Genomic DNA, 20,232 nt, shown 5'->3' with positions numbered 1-20,232 from the left:
TTAGCCAGAACCATGGTTTCCATGTTCTATGTTTCCATGTTACCGATGTGAGGCTAATCTTAACCACTTTGATGGAACAGAACTCTGGCTCACATTAGCCAGACTTGGCCATTTAAGTCTGGATTTGCCTTTAGCCTGCTTGATGGAATACCCCCCCATGTTGCTGTGTTATGTTGTGTTATGGTGCTATGTTATGTTGCTATGTTTTGTAATGCTATGCTTTGTTATGTTCTGTTGCTGTTATGTTGTTATGTTGCTATGTTGTTATGTTATGCTATGCTCTCCTCTATTTAATTTTCTATATAGCACCAGATCACAACAGAAGCAATCTGGAAATCCATCGGTAAAAAAAATAAATAAATAAAAAAATAAAAAAAAAAATAAAAAAAACCCCCCTTTTTTATTTTTCTTCCTTTACCTCTGGAGGCACAGCCCGGAGTTTTTAGCTATATATCACATTTTTCACGTCACTATATCACCGTTTAGACTAATCTGATGTTTGTAAAGTCTATAAACACAATGATTGAACAAACATTACTATTTCTGTGTGCACGTTTTGTAAATAATAACAATAATAACATCGTAGATTAGCGGGGCTAACCTTTAGCTGTTAACGTTAGCTGTTAGCGGTTAACTGTAATAACCATAGACTGTATAAAAATAACGTAATAACTCGAAAAATGGTCCGTGAATAAAATATTTTTTTCCAGCGGATATCTTAGTTACAATATAATTGAGCTAGCAAAGCAGTTTTGTGTTGCTATGTGTGGTATTTATTCAGTTATGGGAAATCACGATGTCTAGAAAGTATCAGTGGCTGCAGCTGACAGTTAGCAAAGCTAACATCAGGACGTTATCTGTTAAAAGCCTCCCGTTGTCGGATACGACATGAAACTACTCCCATTAGCTCAATCATGTTGTAACTAAGACATCCGCTGGAAAATATATTTTTTTCACGTTGACGAGACGGTGTTTTGGGTGGAGCGGTCGCTATGGACGCGGAGCTTGCTGTTTCTGTAGGTACACATTTCCTGGGGACACCCGCACGTCTCGGCCACGCCCCCTCCATTGTGATTGGCTAAAGAGCAGCAGTTCAAACTCAAAGCCCCGTCTTTCACACAGGGCTGCCGATAGATTCTACAATGTAAATTGCAGAATCTGTCTTGAGATCTTACAACAGAAGTCATTTAAGGTTACCTTTCCTATAGAATAGATCTATACTATACTTTACTTTTATTAAACAAACTAAATAGCTGTTATTTATCTTATTTACACCACGGCATGTCATTTCCGTCTCTACATGGTCGCGCCTTCACAATTCTCGTCTGCTCTCTGTATCGCGCACGGCAGAGTTCCGCCCTCCGCCCTAATGCGCGCGCGCGCGCACACACACACACACACACACACACACACACACACACGGACACAGGTGAGCACACCGCAGCTTTTTGATTTGTTATCCGCTGTTGCTATGTTGCTATGTTATGTTGTGTTACGTTATGTTATGTTGCTATGTTTTGTAATGCTATGCTATGTTGCTATGTTTTGTAGTGCTATGCTATGTTATGCTATGTTGCTATGTTTTGTAATGCTATGCTTTGTTATGCTATGTTGCTCTTATGTTATGTTGCTATGTTTTGTAATGCTATGCTTTGTTATGCTAAGTTGCTGTTATGTTGCTATGTTTTGTAATGCTGCTTTGTTATGCTATGTTGCTATGTTATGTTATGTTATGTTATGTTATGTTGCTATGTTTTGTAATGCTATGCTTTGTTGCTATGTTACTGTTATGTTGCTATGTTATGTTGTGTTATGTGATTTTATGTTATGTTGCTATGTTTTGTAATGCTGTGCTTTGTTATGCTATGTTGCTATGTTGCTATTATGTTACGTTATGTTGCTATGTTTTGTATTGCTATGCTTTGTTATGCTATGTTGCTGTTATGTTGTTATGTTGCTATGCTGCTATGTTGCTCTTATGTTGTGTTATGTTATGTTGCTCTGTTTTGTAATACTATGCTTTGTTGCTATGTTGCTATGTTATGTTGTGTTATGTTATGTTGCTATGTTTTGTAATGCTATGCTATGTTGCTATGTTTTGTAATGCTATGCTTTGTTATGCTATGTTGCTGTTATGTTACTATGTTTTGTAATGCTGCTTTGTTATGCTATGTTGCTATATTGCTATGTTATGTTGTGTTATGTTATATTGCTATGTTTTGTAATGCTATGCTTTGTTGCTATGTTGCTGTTATGTCATGCTGCTATGTTGCTATACTATGTTCTGTTATGTGATTTTATGGTATGTTGCTATGTTTTGTAATGCTCTGCTTTGTTATGCTATGTTGCTATGTTGCTGTTATGTTACGTTATGTTGCTATGTTTTGTATTGCTATGCTTTGTTATGCTATGTTGCTATGTTTTGTAATGGTATGCTTTGTTATGCTATGTTGCTGTTGTTATGTTATGTTATGTTATGTTGGTATGTTTTGTAATGCTGTGCTATGTTATGCTATGTTGCTATGTTTTGTAATGCTATGCTTTGTTATGCTATGTTGCTGTTATGTTATGTTGCTATGTTTTGTAATGCTATGCTTTGTTATGCTAAGTTGCTGTTATGTTGCTGTTTTGTAATGCTGCTTTGTTATGCTATGTTGCTATGTTATGTTATGTTATGTTGCTATGTTTTGTAATGCTATGCTTTGTTGCTATGTTACTGTTATGTTGCTATGTTATGTTGTGTTATGTGATTTTATGTTATGTTGCTATGTTTTGTATTGCTATGTTTGTTATGCTATGTTGCTGTTATGTTGTTATGTTGCCATGCTGCTATGTTGCTGTTATGTTGTGTTATATTATGTTGCTATTTTTTGTAATGCTATGCTTTGTTGCTATGTTGCTTTTATGTTGTGTTATGTTATGTTGCTATGTTTTGTAATGCTATGTTGCTGTTATGTTATGTTGCTATGCTGCTATGTTGCTGTTATGTTGTGTTATGTAATGTTATGTTGCTATGTTTTGTAATGCTATGCTTTGTTCTGCTATGTTGCTGTTATGCTGCTATGCTATGTTGCTATGTTATGTTATATTATGTTGCTATGCTATGCTATGCTATGTTACATTTTAGCAACATCAGGAGTCAAAAGGAGTCATCCTCATTATTTGTGATTTCAGAATGATAAAGACAGTTGGAGAACAATCAAATACAAAACAGGACATGGGCTCTACTTCTGTGAGCAGAAGGCAAAACATGCCACTTGTTTTGTCTCCTCTGCGGTGCTAGGAATTAATTCCCCCAAAGATCCAGTTTTAAAGAAAAAAGTTTGGAGACTTGAATATGTCTTGAGAAAGGTCCTTGTCACTGCAACATCCACAATTTATAAGTAAATCAATGCAGAGCTGATGAGTGTGTGTGAGAACTGACTTTTTTCCTTTGAAACTACCATGTTTTTTTCCACGATGTCCAGATTTTTAGGCATTCTAATATCTCAAATGGCTTGAAAGAAAGTGCATATAGCTGCTGTAAGTGGGAAAGAGAACTCTCTGGGGGAGCATGCCCCCAGACCTCCCTAGGTTTGGGCTCATCCCCAAATTTTACAACATCTGGCTCTGCCCCTGAAGTAAAGTACACATGCCCATGTACACTTGCCCCATTGGCACCCCAGTACATCCACCACTGCTATATATCTATCAGACTATCTGCCAATCTATGTATCGAGTTGCTTTCGGTCTATGAATAGACTTACATTTTGGCTCAGATGCACTTAGATGCACGTACAGTGGTGCTCAAGTACTGCACTTCAGTTCAGATTTGAGCTACTTTTAATTTATCTGAGTATTTTAATGCCAAGCACTTTCTACTTGTCCTCCACTACACTTCAGGGGGAAACACGGTACTTTTTACTCCACTATAATTATTTGATAATTGTAGTTAGTTACTTTACAGATTGAAATCATATGAAAATATACAATTGCAGCTGAAATGAGTAGTTGATTGATTGGAAAATTAACCTGCAACTGTTTTGATAATCATTAGTCATTTTTCATGCAACATTTCATAGGTCCAGCTTTTTAAATACAAGGACTTACTGTTTTTCCTTAAAATAACTTGGATTTATTAAACTGATTTAACATGTTCTGCACTGAGTACTTTTTTCTTTTAATGCATACCGTAAAACTTTGCTTAAATCACTGAAATCAACAGGCCTATATTTGGGAGAGGGGCCTATGGAAAAAGCCTTGAATTCCTTTCACACAAAACTGTTGCTCAGCAAAGATGGGAAATACAATCAAATTGCTTATTTAAACCAGTATGAATATATTATTATTAGCATTATTATTCAGAAATGTTATATATTATTAGATATTGTTTTTAAATGTGTTTTTTATAGTCTTTTAACTTTATATATAGTCTTTGGCAGTGGTGTAGTGGAGGGTATACTCAGGTATATGGGGTATACCCACTTCTTTTTCTATCCAGTGACAGTATACCCGCCTATCAGCAAAACAGCCATTGTAATATATAGGAGAGTATGCCCACTTCCTCATCGGTAACCTACCTATCTACCTAGTAGTACACCCACCTCATCAACTACCACTACCACTGGTCTATGGCAGTTTTAGTGGTAAAACATGTTCCTCATTGTGCTTACATACTTTTACTTAAGCAAAATTTTCAGTGCAGGAGTTTTACTAGCAGCAGTATTTTTTTCAGTGTGGTATTAGTACTTTAACTTAAGTAAAATATCTAAATGTTTCCACCACCACTGCTTATATGTAAAACTCACTATTGGGCGACAAAAGTTGGGCATCAGAGAAATGTGGGCTTCTGTGTCTGAATGTTTCTATGTTAGATTAGTTAAACCATTAAGCTAAAGTCTAGAGCGTGAATAAAGCTGTAAAATTAATTAAACAGTTATTGAATAATTTAATTTCATTTCATTTCATTTCATTTCATTTAATAACTAATTAATTAAAGTGGTGAGACGTTTAGTATGTCTGCGTGGAGAGTAGTAGTAGCTAAATGCGGCCGGCAGGGGGCGACAGTCTGCCTGCCGGGTGCTCTGCAGACAGCAGATAGAGGAAGAGCCACTGTGGGTGCAGCAGCTCATGTTAGCCTGAACGTTACTGTTAGCAGGCATCGCTGACAAGTCTCTCCTCTTATCTTACTGTAAAACAAAATTCTGTCCAATAAAGCAGCTTCAGGAGTTATAATCGAGGCTCTCCGACGACTGCTTCGCCAAGATGAGCTTCCTGTTGTAAGTAAAGTCAGCAGTTAGTCGCTCGCTAAGTTACAGACGGAGCTTGCGGTTAACGTTAGCTCCTCTTCTACGAAGTTAACCAAGGGAAGTAACTAGTGTTGAAGTAAGACACCGTTACAGAAAACAAGCCAGCTAACTGTACTGTAATATTAACGAGTTTGGGTTAAACTTAAACCACTTATTCCTGTTTACAGAAAACATTCGTCGTCGTAACATTGTCTGTGAGCTGTGTTTATTTATAGGTTCACAGCACTCACTAACTTTTTTTAACCACTTACGCTCTGACTTAGCTAGCATGTTGTTAGCTAGCTTACAGTTGGTTAGCTAACTTAGCTTGACTTATCCCGTCTATTAACATAAGAGGAAACATTAGTCATCATTCACACCTTGTCTGTCTTGACCTCGTTAGGAGGTTGCCAGACGTCGAGCAATGTGGTTAACTGTTCCGTTGTTTACAGTGACACAGTCACATTTCCTGTCTGTTGCACTAAGTGGGTTATTAAATGAGATCACTGTAACTCAGTTTACACGACACAGATTGTACACTGATGCTTCTGTCACACTGAAAACCAGCTGACAAATGTGGCATCACGGGCATGGTTTTAATTTGATAGATGTCCAGATGTCCACCATAATGTCCTCTTGCTGCAGCTGCTGGTTGCACGAACCAGACAGGAAGGATCCTCACATGTGAAGGCCCAGTTGGAGCATCTTCTCCTACACTTGCCTTTTAAACATGTCCCTGTCCTGTTAGACAGTTGCTCAGGTGCACGTTTATTTCTTTGCAGTAGCAATCGCGCATCCAAGACGTTCAGGCCGAAGAAGAACATCCCAGAGGGCTCCCACCAGTATGAGCTGCTGAAACACGCCGAGGCAACTCTGGGCAGTGGGAATTTGAGGCAGGCTGTCATGTTGCCTGAGGGAGAGGATCTCAATGAGTGGATTGCTGTCAACAGTGAGTAGATGACTTATTTACAAAAAACATCACTCAGTCCACAAATTACCATTTTGACTTTCTAAACATTGATGATCCTTGAACAGAGATTGAACAGTTGCATTTCTAATAAATGGTAAAAAAGAAAAGTGAGGTCAAACACAACCAATCTGGTAAATTATTCGTCACATAATTTAGTTTGTTCACTAAGTATGCAGAGGTAGAGGCAGCAGGTTTCTTTTACATTTTACAAAGCTGACACTATTAAGTTTATTGTTGTGACGAGCATGACCATTCCTAGAGAACAGAAAAATAATGGACCTTTTCTTTCAGCGGTGGATTTCTTCAACCAAATTAACATGCTGTACGGCACCATCACCGAGTTCTGTACTGAGACCAGCTGCTCTGTGATGTCTGCAGGACCAAGGTAACAGCAAACAGTGTCCCTTTTATGTACCCTTTGAGAACAGGCTTCTGATAGGCCTTTTTAACACAAGACACTCTGACATGTCCTAGCAGGAAAAGCACAGGTGTAAATAGTAGAGTCGTAGTCAAGACCATTTAAACCGAGACCAAGAAGCAAATGTGGCCCAAATACTTTTTTTTTTCTCTCGCGAAACAGATTTAATTTTTTTCACACTGTGGACAGAGAAATCTGCTTTCCTCCAATCAGATCTGGGCCACTTTAATATGTGGTCCTAAATCCAATACATATCTAATCACTGGCTATGTAACCGCTGTGAGAACAGTCATATCGATACTCATGTGTTTTTTCCCCATATGTCCATTATTTTTCCACGTCATACATCGTTGCGCAAGTGGAGATTACTCTTTATACAGTGTTGATGTGGTCGGATGAAACTACAGAGGGTGCCATAGCTGTACTGCTGCTGTGGTAGGCTGCCCCAGTCACTAGCCAGATGCTTTCTGACAGGGACATTCTGCGTACATGCTGTGACAGCGTTGTCGTGTGAAATATAAGAATGTAGCCTGGGACATCCTAAGCTTTGCAGGAACTGTTCCTCTGTGAAACCATCTACGTCATGCTCCACCACCCCTGACTTCTCACTTGGCCTCTCCCACACCTCTGCCTCCACAGAACTACCAGCAGTAGCTGCTAATAGAGCTGGTGGACTGAACGCTCATTTGCACAACAGCAGTGAGTGTAACCCCAACAGCTTTTGCTCCCTTTAGCACACGGCTAATTAGTTTGCAGGATGACGTCATCTGACCTCTGAATAATGAGATGAACTTTGCACTCCCCAAATGCCTGTCTTGCAGATGTAATGTTTTTTTATTGTTAGTCCAACATGCATGTGAGTGACATTATTGGTTGCATATGAGGCGTTCCCATGCAGAGATCCATTCACACTGATTTCACAGAAGGCTCACTTAAAACATGACTGTGAGCGGTCTCTGCAGAAAGATCAGATCTGAGAAATAATCATAATTGAGCTTTAAGCCCCTGTAATGTGAAGGTAGCCCAAGTCATGACCAAGACCAGACCAGTGCAAGTACCACACTGCATGACACACTTACGAAAGCTCTAAATGGACTAAATGTCATTTGGCAAATTCCATTGAAATAAGGGAAACATTTTGGCAGACGTATGCATTTACGTAATTTTAGGAAAAAAGGAACTTCACATGGGTTGGCTGAGGCACAAGATGTGTCACACAAAGTTTGAAGAAGCTTACAAAACACTATTGATGACAGATTTGTGACTGTACAGCACAGTGATCGGGGCTTCGTAACACACCTACAGGAATATGATTTTATAAAAGATTTGCTTTTTTCACATTTAGATTTTATTATGGATTTTCTTGTATGACAAGTTGACATCACAAGGGTCTGGCTAGTAGCAAAGACAAGACACACCAGTGTGGCGAGGAGAGGGGGAGGGTCAGTGTAAAATTATTTTTATGCATGCGTGTCTATTTGACATACAGTGTGACCATAGGAACACATGCATGCACATGATCTCACATCAAGGCATGCTTTGCTTCAACATATAAATATATCTGTTCTTCTTCTTTTTCCCCTTCTGTTTTTACATCAACATTACTTTACAAAACAGACTGGATGATTGAAATGAGCAGTGAATCAGATTATTAGTGAAATTACAGAGAAAGAAGGTCATGATGTTGTGAGTTTAGGAATGACCTTTTTGTGTCCCATTGCCATTCTCTCTCCTATCCTGATATGACAGGGATCATGCCGCTTCTTCCATTTTTATAAGGATCAGAAACTCCTCCAGCCATTTATTTAACAACTGGCCTATTAGAATTAAGCTCAGGGCATGCTAATGCCATGTTTTTCTTGAGCACATGTTCAATTCAAGCCATCAGTATGAATACCTACCAAGCATGTAGCAGGACATAACACTACGTCTATGTTCAAGATCTTTGAAAATGTATCTCTGAATACATCCCAGAGGGCCCTAACAGCTCCACAGAACCTTAAAGAGTTCACAAGGGTGCAGTATTTTGATAAAAATCGAAAAATGTTTCTAAGATTTGCTATGGAAAGCAAAAAAACACACTGCTAAAGGCAGTTAAACATTATCTTACAGCAGAAGAGCACCATGATTAAATGTTAGGTTTAACTGGGTCAGTTTTAAGAGGAGGTGATTTTGCTCCCAGATGTAATAAGCTACCACGTGGTGAATCAATGTTGAAAAAAAAAAGACTCAACCAATATGTACAATAACAACTGAATTAAAGCCTGGTGAATTGAACTTAATTGGGTATACCCCCAACTGCTCGGGGCTCCTGTCCAAGGCAGCCCCCTTGCTCTGACGTCTCTCCATTTAATGCATGTATAAGTCCTGTTTGTGCGTGTGTGTGTGTGTGTATCGGGCCTGTGTGTATATGACATCAGAATGAAAAAAATGTAATTTCCCCTTGGGGATTAAAAAAGTATGTCGCCGTCTTCTTCTTTTTTTTCTTCTTCTACTTCTTCTTCTATATGTTTTTTTTATGATGCTACATCTAAGTCAATATCACCTTTGTAGTATAGTTAAAATAAAGAAACATTATTTTGTCCAGAATTGGGAATTAACGTGCTTTGTATATAAGAGAACCCGACCATGGATTCAGATTTTGAATGGCTGATAGAGTTAAAGTGAAATTGAAGTATATCATCTGAATGTCACATGAAGAAAACAGGAATGAAACTTTGCATGTGGCCCCTGCAGAGGCTGTTTTGTCAGAATCTAGATTCGGCACTTCCTCTATCCTCTCTCCTGCCAAGACTGTCTGTGTTCAGTCTGTAATCAGGGGGAAGAAACCGCGGATCACTTCCTGTTGACATAGCCGCCATCAAGAATATAATTGTAGATACTTTAGCGTTTCCCCCTCCTGCTCTTTTTTTAGCCTGTGTACTAACAAATAATGTTTATATGTTCTGACAGAAAGGCAGAACGAGCGCTTGTTTCGTGTTTAAGTTTTATGTTTATTTCTCATTTCTTGTTTTTCTGTAGATACGAGTATCACTGGGCTGATGGCACCAATATTAAGAAGCCCATCAAATGCTCTGCGCCCAAGTACATCGACTACCTGATGACCTGGGTGCAGGATCAGCTGGATGATGAGACACTTTTTCCCTCCAAGATCGGTGAGTTTTGATTCAAACAGAAAGGTAGTGCTTTAACTTCTATGTATATGACATTCAGAGCAGCAAACAATTTGCCATGTAAAGATATAGTGGAGTATTAGTGTCCTGAGCACAGAGTGAAGTCAGGCTACCTCTGTGTGTGATGTAATTCAAACGTATCTGTTTTTTTAATGCAACATTGAGAGCACATCTATGATTCAGAGTCTGGGACTGCCTGCACAGGGCTCTTAACATGAAGGTTGCTGAGCCAGTGGCTGCCAGCAAATGCATGTGCTATTCCACGGCCCAGATACACATTTTACCACGTCTGAACCACCTTTGACAAACAGTGCAGTTTGCTTTGTGAACAGTTCCAGGCACTGACTTTAATCACAAGTAATTGCTGTTATTCTTTTAAGTTATTTGTCCATCCACTCACATTTTCCCATTTTTCATAGTTAGCAAGGTCTGAGTTTACCAATGCAGACTCATTGCATGATCGAAGTGCATTGAGGGGAAAAAATAGGGGCATTGCACACATATAGGTGTGTCGAACACCCAGGTCATCATCGAAAAGTGTTTCTTTCCTGTTAAAATTATGTTTCCTACAGCACCAACGCCAAACATTACATCAGTGATGTGACTAAAAACCATTCAATCTGAATTTCAGACAATTTCATGCTTTTTAAGGCGTTTTATAAGTAAATGTGTATTAAAGACATTTTTAGACTTTTTAACAACCCGTGGCTATCCTGTATTAGCAGTAACTGCCGTATGAGCACAGTGTAGAGTGGCAGCAGTTAGCTAGCCAGTGGGATACACACATAGGGACTCACATGTACTATCATGCACGCACTGCTGGGTGGTCTACCACAAAAAAAAAATAGGATTGTGAACCCAAACAGAAGTATGGTACCAGTTCCTTTACAACCAGCTATTCTCATTGTAGAGACACTCTCCTAAATGTGTGGCTGCTGAGTCTCCACTGAATTAGGGAGACAATTATTGATTCTAATTCAAAATTGGCTTTGCTCTTATTAGTACTGTGTATTTAATATGTGAATTTGTTAAGTTAATTTGTTCATAGCATTTTGTATTTGTTCATATTCAACTGTAATTTAAACTGTTAAAAGTTAAGATATTGTTCAATTTCAAGCTCAAATTTGCCTTTGAAATAAAAAAAGCTCTTTATTACTATTTAATTTCAACCCAGTGTGATGGAGTGCAGACGAAATGCAACAGAAATGTGTCGCTGTCCTGATACCGTCTGACTGTGCTCTATCTCCACTCTGCAGTCTGTGTAAATATTTGATTTGTAATTTTGTGTAGATGGAGAGATTTCTCTGCAACTGTCCATACTCAGGCAAACAACCTGAATACACAACAACTTCATAAACTTTAATCTCACATAATGTTAGATGTTAGGTAGAAACATCACATGCTCTTTTCTTGACATCAGCATCTTCCCCTACCTTCTGTCCCACAGGAGTTCCCTTTCCCAAGAACTTCATGTCTGTGGCCAAAACCATCCTGAAGCGCCTTTTCAGGGTTTATGCTCACATTTACCACCAACATTTTGACTCTGTGATGCAGCTGCAGGAGGAGGCCCACCTCAACACCTCCTTCAAGCACTTCATTTTCTTTGTTCAGGTGAGATTATCCAAGCTACAGTGTAGGGTTTGATCACTGCTGTGGATCTAAAGCCCATTCAGACATGCACTGTAATCCATATATGCTCTGTCTGTTTTACATGTTGTTACATGTTTGAAAAGGAGTCCCAAACAATTTTTTTCCATGGAAGTAACATTTGCAATCTGCCTGCTGAGGAACTAGTAATACAACAACAACTTTATGTGTGATGCGCATATTAGCATGCAAACTAATCAAAGAGGGTCTGGTATCACATGTATGTTTCAGACTGGTCTGCAGTCTAGGCCAGTCTTAATTTTGTTCATAGACTAGTCTAATGCAAGTCACAGCGTTTCACAGAAATAAAGACTGTCTCATTTTAAGACCATAATATTAGACACTTAAGGATTGGATACTTGGGATCCTTTTCTCTGTCTGAAATCACAACTAAAAATCACATGAAACTGAGCCACTGTGTTTCCCACCTCGTTTGTCCATTCTGTTACCTAAAGAAATTAAATAAGTAATGTAATGTAGTAACATTTATTTAACAAATTATTCTGGTGATATACTCAATTAAAACCCCAATAACAATGAGCAGTTGAGAACTAGCAGATGAAACTCTTTAAATACCGTGACTAAAAGAAATATAGCGCCGCAGTCTCAGTAAATTCATGTTAAAATTTAATCTCCATTACAGAAACTTAAAGGTATTAGAGGTACTAGCATATTTACTCTTCAGTTAACTGCATATTCAACTTTAATTTATCTTGCTGAAGCTTTTAGATTTCAGTTTTAAAGCCGCTACAAGGAACTTTTAACTGGATATGCAGAAGTCTCTCGTTTCTGCTGATGTCTGTGCGTGACCTACAACAACAAATGAGACCATCGGTGTGAAGATAAGCTATTTCTATATAGTGTATATCCATACCTTTAGGAAACTGTCTCCGGGTCCGCCCCAGGTCGCTTCCAGGATGAAACGATTTTCGGCACTCAGACGGCGCACGTCATCTTACCTGGCTGCTTAAATAGTCACTATTCCTCCTCCTCGACCCGACGTCCGCAGGGAGTTAAAATAGCAGCAATCATCGGGTAAAAGTTCTGTGAAGGCACTGAACTCACCAACAGTCAGCCATGTCTCAGTCACACAGAGAAAATCCAATCCTCGGGAAGTCAGGAAATCCTTCAGGATAAATGTTTTGTTCGCTAGCGATCTAACATTTACCAGCCCAATCCTGGCAGGAGCTGGCGGGTCCACGGCGTTAGCTGTCCGGGGAGCCACACACACAGGCTGCAGGTTGCGCAGATTCACCCCGCGCCAGCGGGGACGAGGAGGGCAGGGGCCGCGGGGCTGGAACACCTCATTCGGGCCGACGACAGGTACCAGCCAGGTGTCGACAGGGTCCAGCGAGTGCCGAGAAATAAAGAGGCGAGGCACCGCTCCATACTCAGTCCAAGAAGCTGTGGAAGTGCTCACCAAACAGGCCTTCAGCCTTATCAGCCAACTGCTGCGTTTACCCCGGCGGCGGTGGCGCTTACGCCGGAGAGGTGGAGCTGGGGCGCAGCAGAGGTGAGCTGGGATCCCCGATAGGAGCTTGGGCAAAGTTTTCCCGTCTTGTTGTTTCATTCATCCCCAAAACAAACACATGCCCGAGCCAGGTAAGCGTCTTTACGACAATACGTGCTAGAGCTCATGGGAAATGTAGGCTTCATTCCAGCAAAACACTACCTGCTTTTGTCCACAGGGTCACCAAAATCAACTCAAAATGAAAGTTCCTTGTAGGGGCTTTAAACAGAAATTTCCTTTCTTCAAGTTGGAGATTTTGGTTTTGTTTATTTAGCACCATGGACAGAGTTGCAGTAGTTTTCTCTGACACTGACGGGCAGACCTCTCGGCTCAAACAGCTGTCCCTGACCTTGTCTTCCCATCTACCGTCCTCTCCGCTCTCTGATTACCTGGCTCCCTGTCTCTCCGCCTCTGCCGTTTAATTCAGGCCATTCAAAAATGGAGTCGCTAAGAAAAATAAGCACCAAAAGCACTACTGAACCCTGAAGCCCACGTTATCGTGTATGTTGGCATGCAACTTGCCGGTAACTTTCTCATAGGCTGTATCGTTAAATTATCAGCTAGCTAGCTACTTGCTCAGTATTGGTGTACCAAAACCACTATCCCAAAGTAAAACCTTTTCCTTTTTTTGACTGAAGTAATCAAAACAATCACAAGAGACATTATTGACCTAATTTTACTAGTGTTCTCATCTTAGCTGTCAGTGGCCTGTCTTTCCCTCTTGACTTGGTGGGCTGTCAGCACCATCACTAGGCGGTGGGCCTGGGGGAGCCCAGCTAGTCACATCAGTGTTGACCCCACATACTCCGCTCTCACGTCTACTGTTGACTACCCACCATACAGTATATATCTTCAGCAACGTATCTGCAGTGTCTATACGCCTTTCCTGTGGTCCTGTTGTGAACATTTCTTTCTTTGCGTCATATATCGTGTGTTTATATCTTATTTGCACGTCTTTGATGTTCTTGTCAGCAGTCTGATTAACGCTGTTTACTGTTGCAACAACTTGGATGCGGTTATTCAAACTGCAGTTTGTTTTTTACTTTTTACTTTAATTAACCCATAACTCATTGTACTGTTGTACTGTTGTACTGCTTAAGATATTCAAGAACTAAACTGCTATGTGCAATGCATGACTTGCCCCAGGACTAGGAATTAATCTTTAAATCTCTCTTGATCACCTCATTTATCAGTTTCAAAGCATACATGCTTCTACTTTAGTTATATTGCTCAACCTTGATTCAACACTAATATGAAATAACTGCTCTCCCTCCTGACTAAGAACAAGATAACAAGACATCTTCATGACAAGTGGCCATAAATAATCTCTCGTTTCATAACTTGTACATAACGCCCTGTAACGCCTGTTTTGTCTTTGCCAGATGCAAACTATTGTGCAAGCATCGTATCTGCACAGTCCTGTCACATTTGGACAAAGCCAACATGGATCCACAACAGAGACCTTTGCATGACAGCCTAAAAGCTGTGACTTTAACAAGCAGATGACCGAGCAATTTTCCAGATTATCTGTCTAAGCAGGGTTTAAGAGAATTGGACATAGCAGGAGGACTGTTGCATGTGTACAGTGATAAAAGACTTCATACAAAGTGCCTAGTAACAAAAACAAATTGTCAGTGAACTCCGTTGAGTGTTAAATTTGGCCTCTTAACATGTACCACTGCAGCTTCTGTCCTAATTTTTATACAGGACCACAACACTCGTACATAGTGAATGGGCAGCAAAAAAAAAAGTGTTTTAATTGATGTTAAATGTTCTTTTCTTGCAGGAGTTCAACCTCATTGACAGGCGAGAGCTCGCTCCCCTGCAGGACTTGATCGAGAAGCTTGGATCCAAGGACAGATAGACATTTCCTCACACGTCACCTCTTTTTAAAACGGACTCTCTTTCTCCTTTGTCCCTCTCTGTGACCTCTGCTACCTCTACGACTTCTAGTCTCAACTCTTAAAAGTATGTGCCTTCCTCTTTCCATTTCATAAATGTTTGTACTGTACCTTTCCTTTTATTCCCTCTCTTATCTTTTATGCTGTCTTTGAGCCCTTTTCTTCCATTTTGCCACTCTAGATCATATAAAATAGTGTAGTGTAGAAAGAATATTTTTTCACAGGACTGTGGTTAACGACTCTCACGGAGCGACAGATTGAATTTTATATCGGACCAAGGACATTTGGAAGTTAAGTGAAAACCAGCTTGTTTCCTTCAGAAGCTGGTGTACAGTTTTTTGATTGTCTCAACACGTTTTAAGTATTGATAGGTCTTTTTTAGTAACTTTTAGCTATTGTTATTACAGTGACTGACCAAATATCCCAGGTTTAGCTTTTAAAATGTCATTAGTGTGAAGCGGAGAGTAGAGATGGCGAGAGAAGTAGTGACACATGACAGTACAGATGTGTTGAAGGTATTTTCAGTTTAACATGAAGACTGGCACAGGCATACGGTGCAGTAGCTCTCTCTCACATGTTGTTTGTGTATTTGATATCCCATGTATGCCAACATGCCTTTTGTTGACATGTTCTGTAATGCTTACATGTGAAGAGATGCAGTGATAAGACGATTTTGAGATACCTTTGAAAAACACCACCATGGACTGCATTATAGCGATTTCCATTTGGTCATAAAATATTGTGCCTTGCACATTTTTCAGCTATTTCTGAATTAAAATAATATAATGAAAAATACGATGCTTACAGGGACGCTTTTACATTGCTTGATAGTTATTAACAGCCACTTGAAGCTTTTGTAATCACGACCGATAAAGGAGTTGTACATCATCCTGTCAACAGCAAAAATAGTCTAATGTGAATTTTTTGTTTTGTTGTACTGTCATTTTAGTTCATTTTTACGGAACTTTTCATATTTGATCTTTCAATGCTGGTACTTTTTAAAGTTAACCCCGATTGTAGAATAGAGCAATAACTGTTGCACCTGTGCACGATAAAGATGAATGACCTGAGGTTTATGTCGTTTTTCCATAGATATCTTTATTAGTCTTGGTGCATGTATTAGGGTCATTTGCTGTGCTAAACTCTGGCAGCAGCAGCAGGGCTGTTTGTACTGCCATTTACTAATGCAGCTAGTATTTCTCATGAATGTTTTATTTGGTGATCTTTGAGCAAGGGAATTGGTCCATAACCACCTTCATGTTGGAGCTAAATTCATATCAGACAATCACGTAAGCAATGACGAGCTGTTAGATGACTGAACGCATCACCGGGAACCAGCCACTGTAATTGGGTGCAGTCGAGTGTTCATTTTATAATGTACTGCTTTTTAAGAAGTTGAATGCATTTTAACATTGTGAGAAACATGTTTTTACATTTAAAATGCGATGTATCCACTTTTACGCCCTCTAGCTGCTTGGGGAAAAAAAACAAGCCAGCACCCATTAAGTTAATCACCTATAGGCTTATTGATATATTTTACAAGACCGAGTTATTTCAAAGATTTTATTTGAATATATAATTAGTCCTTTCTTTTCATTAAGTCACATATTTTTAAAAATGTATTGCGTTTCTCTCACAGTTGTGTTATAAACCCTCGGCATGAAGTTACATTTCATATTACATTGTAAAATAAATTGTTGACTTTACATTTTCAAATGAGGAACAAGGGCTTTGAAATGAATTAAAAGTTTTCTATATTTACAATAATGGTCCAATAATTGAAGGGTCATTTTGTCAAGGTGGAGGTGCCAGGATGTACGTCCTGCGTCCAAACATTTGCTGTAAATAAGATCAGTGTTTTATCTGAACAAAACTGTGCCTTACAGAAAGGAAAATGTCTGACATGACAGTATTGGTGGATCAAAAACTCAATAAACCCTGAAAGGACAATGTTTTGTTGATTTTGACTTTGTGTAAACTGAATGTCTGCAGACTCATGCCATAGAAACAGCTATGTAATATATATTTTAATGATGATGTAATTTAGAATTATTGATATTCATATAAAGCAGTCTGACAGTCCTTCACACTTTATGTTTTAAGGTTATAAAACGGTGAGATATTTGCTATTATATTAAAATTCTTTATTAAACTAATAAAAGTAAATTCATATTTTATATACACATAACTGTCCATACTGGGGATACATATACACAGAGAAGAAAACACAAAGAAAAGGTAATATAAATAAATACTACTGTATCATCAGCTCATATGGAATTTATCAAACACAGTTTTTATTGCCTATTTATTCTAATGGCCTGTTATTGTGGTGCCATAATGTTGTAGCTCTTGTTAATGAAGTTCAAAATTTGGTTTGGAGTCCACCCACTTCTTGTGGATATGGAAGTTTCTCAATAATAAAATTAAGCTAATTGTACAAATAATGTTTTTTCAACCTCACTACTTTTAAAACACACTAAAATGTATTTATCCTGCAAGTGAATTTTTTGCCCGTTTTTCTTTCTTTCTTCTACGTAAAGTTTGAACATCTAACCAAAAACATTCTGGTTTACATACAATGATAATACAAATGGCAGATTGTTTCCATTAATTCATAGAAAGTCCACGAATATTCAATGTCAAGTCTAAATCTACAAATCTAAATCTGTGACTGTCACTGATTCATGCTTGATAAAGGTCCAGAGGATGTTGCTTCATTAAAAACCATTGCTGTGTAAGTGCAAGTCAGTGTGCGGGCAAGCCTTCTTTCCAAGTCTAAATCTCTCCAGTGTCTTTTTGCTGGATATATTGGATGCAATATTTTAAGGCAGGGGTGTCAAACATACAGTCCGGGGGCTGGAAATGGCACGCCGAAGGGTCCTATCTGGCCCACTAGATGACTTTGCACTACTGATGTTGATGCACATGTGAAGGCTGAGAGGTTTCAGGAGCAAATTAAATAACAATGAATTCTGTCTGTGGTCAGATTTAAATATATTAAACATTGTGCAAAATATCATCAGTCAGCAGTTTAAGTAGAAAAGAATCTGTATCAGACTTACATCTTAAAACAATATTAGTGGAACCCTGCTGCTGAGGCACTGACAAAACTTGAGATTGTAAATGGTTTGTAAGGCAGGGGATGATTTAACCTGCTTCTTCAACAAATTGACAGAATGTGGAAAAACTGAGACATACTGTTGAATTTGCATTTATTTATTTTATGATATTGCGGACTGTTCATCATTTGCTTTGTAAATGGATGAACATTTTCAGAATGTGCTTCTTTACACTAAAAAAGGGAAAAAATTGAAGGGGCTGTTATCTATTTAAGCAATATCACACGAGAGGGAGTGATGTTGTACTGTGATATTGTCACGGCTGTGATTCGGTCATAGGCACGAGGCCGCAGGCCGAGTGCCGAAGACATCAATCATCCGAAGACATCAATTTAAGCATTTTATTTGTCTTCCGCCAACAAAAATAGTTCCCTCAGGACTGTCACCGTTGCTATGTAACGCAGACATTGTGCACCAGGCACTTACTCTTTATACACATTTATCTGCATGTTTCCATTAATTGTGCAGCCGGTGAAATAAGTCTGTGGTGACTGCATGGTGGACTGTCGCTTCACAGGCACAGCCAACTCTGCCTTTTGATCTGACAGTATGTTGCTTTTCTCCAAGTCACTGAGCTCCGCTGATGAAACACTGACAAACCTGTATGTGTGCCCAGATGGATTCAGCTTCTCCTCTCCCTCATCTTCCTCTGATGACCATTCATAGTTCAATTCAAAACTTATTTTAGGAAATAAATCCATATTTTTGGCTGTTTGACAGTGGATGAATTAACTAGCCTACAATGCAACTGCTGACCTAACTGACACTAACCGTCAGTTTTGATTTGATTGTTGATTGTAATCAGCTGTGAGGCGGAGTGATACATACACAGTGAAATAACCGTGATGTTATACTCCAACATCATCACGGTTTTACTGTCTCTCGACCAATCAGATTGCAGGGCCGGAACTAACTGTTGTATAAAGGTTATTATGTAATGATTTTACTGGCCCTGCCCACTTTGAGCTGTATGTGGCCCCTGAACCAAAATGAGTTTGACACCCCTGTTTTAAAGGATACCTCTTTAACTTAATTATTCAGGCACACTTTATCCCCAACTAGACAAATTTTCTGCCAATTAATTAAAAAAAGCAAAGCCCAAGTGAATCTTATTGGCGTAGAGTCACAGCATGTATCTTATTCCTGATGTACTTATTAAAATATATATATTCTTGGTGACACCTACCTCTACGAGAAATGAACCTCTATTAGATGTTTTTGTTTTTTTTTATTGAACAAATACAAATACAAAAAAAGACATACTCATTACTGACCACATGTGCAGATTACATTAAAAGGAAAATCACACCTCCTACATATAGAATCAAAAAACAGCTTAATAACTGTTAAATGCCATTGAAATGAAAAAATGTAATGAATGATGTAAAATAAAATACAAAAAAAAAAATAAAAAAAATAAAAAAAATTAAACGGGGGTTCAATTCAATTGAAGATTGTCTATGAGTGTGTATAATTTCTCAGCTTGGGCGTTATCGATTGTTTTCAGACATTTTTGAAACAAAAGAAGTTCATTCTTAAGTGCAGACCATGAGGGGGGAGTTTTGGAGCATCTGCATTTATGTATATAAAATTTTGTTACTATGATGAGATTGTTAACCAAGAATTCAGTTTTCTTAACTTTGAGGATTACACCCATTTGAATATTCTGATAAGAGAAGAATTGATCTCTATGGACTTGGAAGACAGCAAACCATAGAGACATCTCCATATATTCTGGACAGTTTCACATCCGAAAAATAGATGTTCTGTTGTTTCCAGATTTACACCACACATTTGACAATTTTCAACCTCGAATTTAAATCTTTTTTTCAAGAATTCATTGGATGGATATATGTCATTTATCATTTTAAAGTGGATCTCCTTATATTTCGGAGGAAGTGGAAATTTTAAAAATTTTGTTCTGATCGCTGATCTGTCAGATTTGTTGTAATTTTGGAGAATAAGAGTGCTCCTTGTTTTTCCCGGATATATGGAGTTTACAAAGAACTGTCTAAGGAATTTATTATGACATTTGTCATTCATGAAATCTACATCATCAATATTAATTTTGGGCAGTCTTAGTGTTCCTATGGTCCTTAAACTATTCTTCGCTATTTGAATAAAGGCACTTGGAATGTTATTCGTTACTTTTTTATATTCTTCAATGGAGCATTCAATATTATGTCTATTATTAAATTCCTCCAGTTCAAGAACATTACCATGA

The 20,232-nt window shown here is 38.6% G+C and overlaps 1 protein-coding gene across 2 annotated transcripts; it reads left to right on the top strand.

The window, feature by feature from the left end:
- Positions 1-5,063: 5,063 nt before the first annotated feature.
- mob1a (MOB kinase activator 1A) lies at positions 5,064-16,836 on the top strand. 2 transcript variants are annotated; one of them, XM_049579093.1, is made up of 6 exons: positions 5,064-5,258; positions 6,053-6,216; positions 6,529-6,622; positions 9,677-9,810; positions 11,276-11,439; positions 14,772-16,836. In XM_049579093.1, exons 1-6 carry the CDS (start codon positions 5,245-5,247, stop codon positions 14,847-14,849), a joined length of 648 nt encoding a protein of 215 aa, XP_049435050.1. In that variant the 5' UTR covers positions 5,064-5,244; the 3' UTR covers positions 14,850-16,836. The 2 variants fall into 2 exon arrangements, with proteins under 2 accessions (XP_049435050.1, XP_049435049.1); XM_049579092.1 differs by having other exon boundaries at positions 5,065-5,258; positions 6,050-6,216.
- Positions 16,837-20,232: the final 3,396 nt, after the last annotated feature.

Source organism: Epinephelus fuscoguttatus, linkage group LG6, assembly GCF_011397635.1.
Source record: "Epinephelus fuscoguttatus linkage group LG6, E.fuscoguttatus.final_Chr_v1".
In the NCBI taxonomy this organism is placed as follows: Eukaryota; Metazoa; Chordata; class Actinopteri; order Perciformes; family Serranidae; genus Epinephelus; species Epinephelus fuscoguttatus.
The sequence above is the reverse complement of the archived record's forward strand: the minus strand, read 5'-3'. Positions and strand labels throughout refer to the sequence as shown.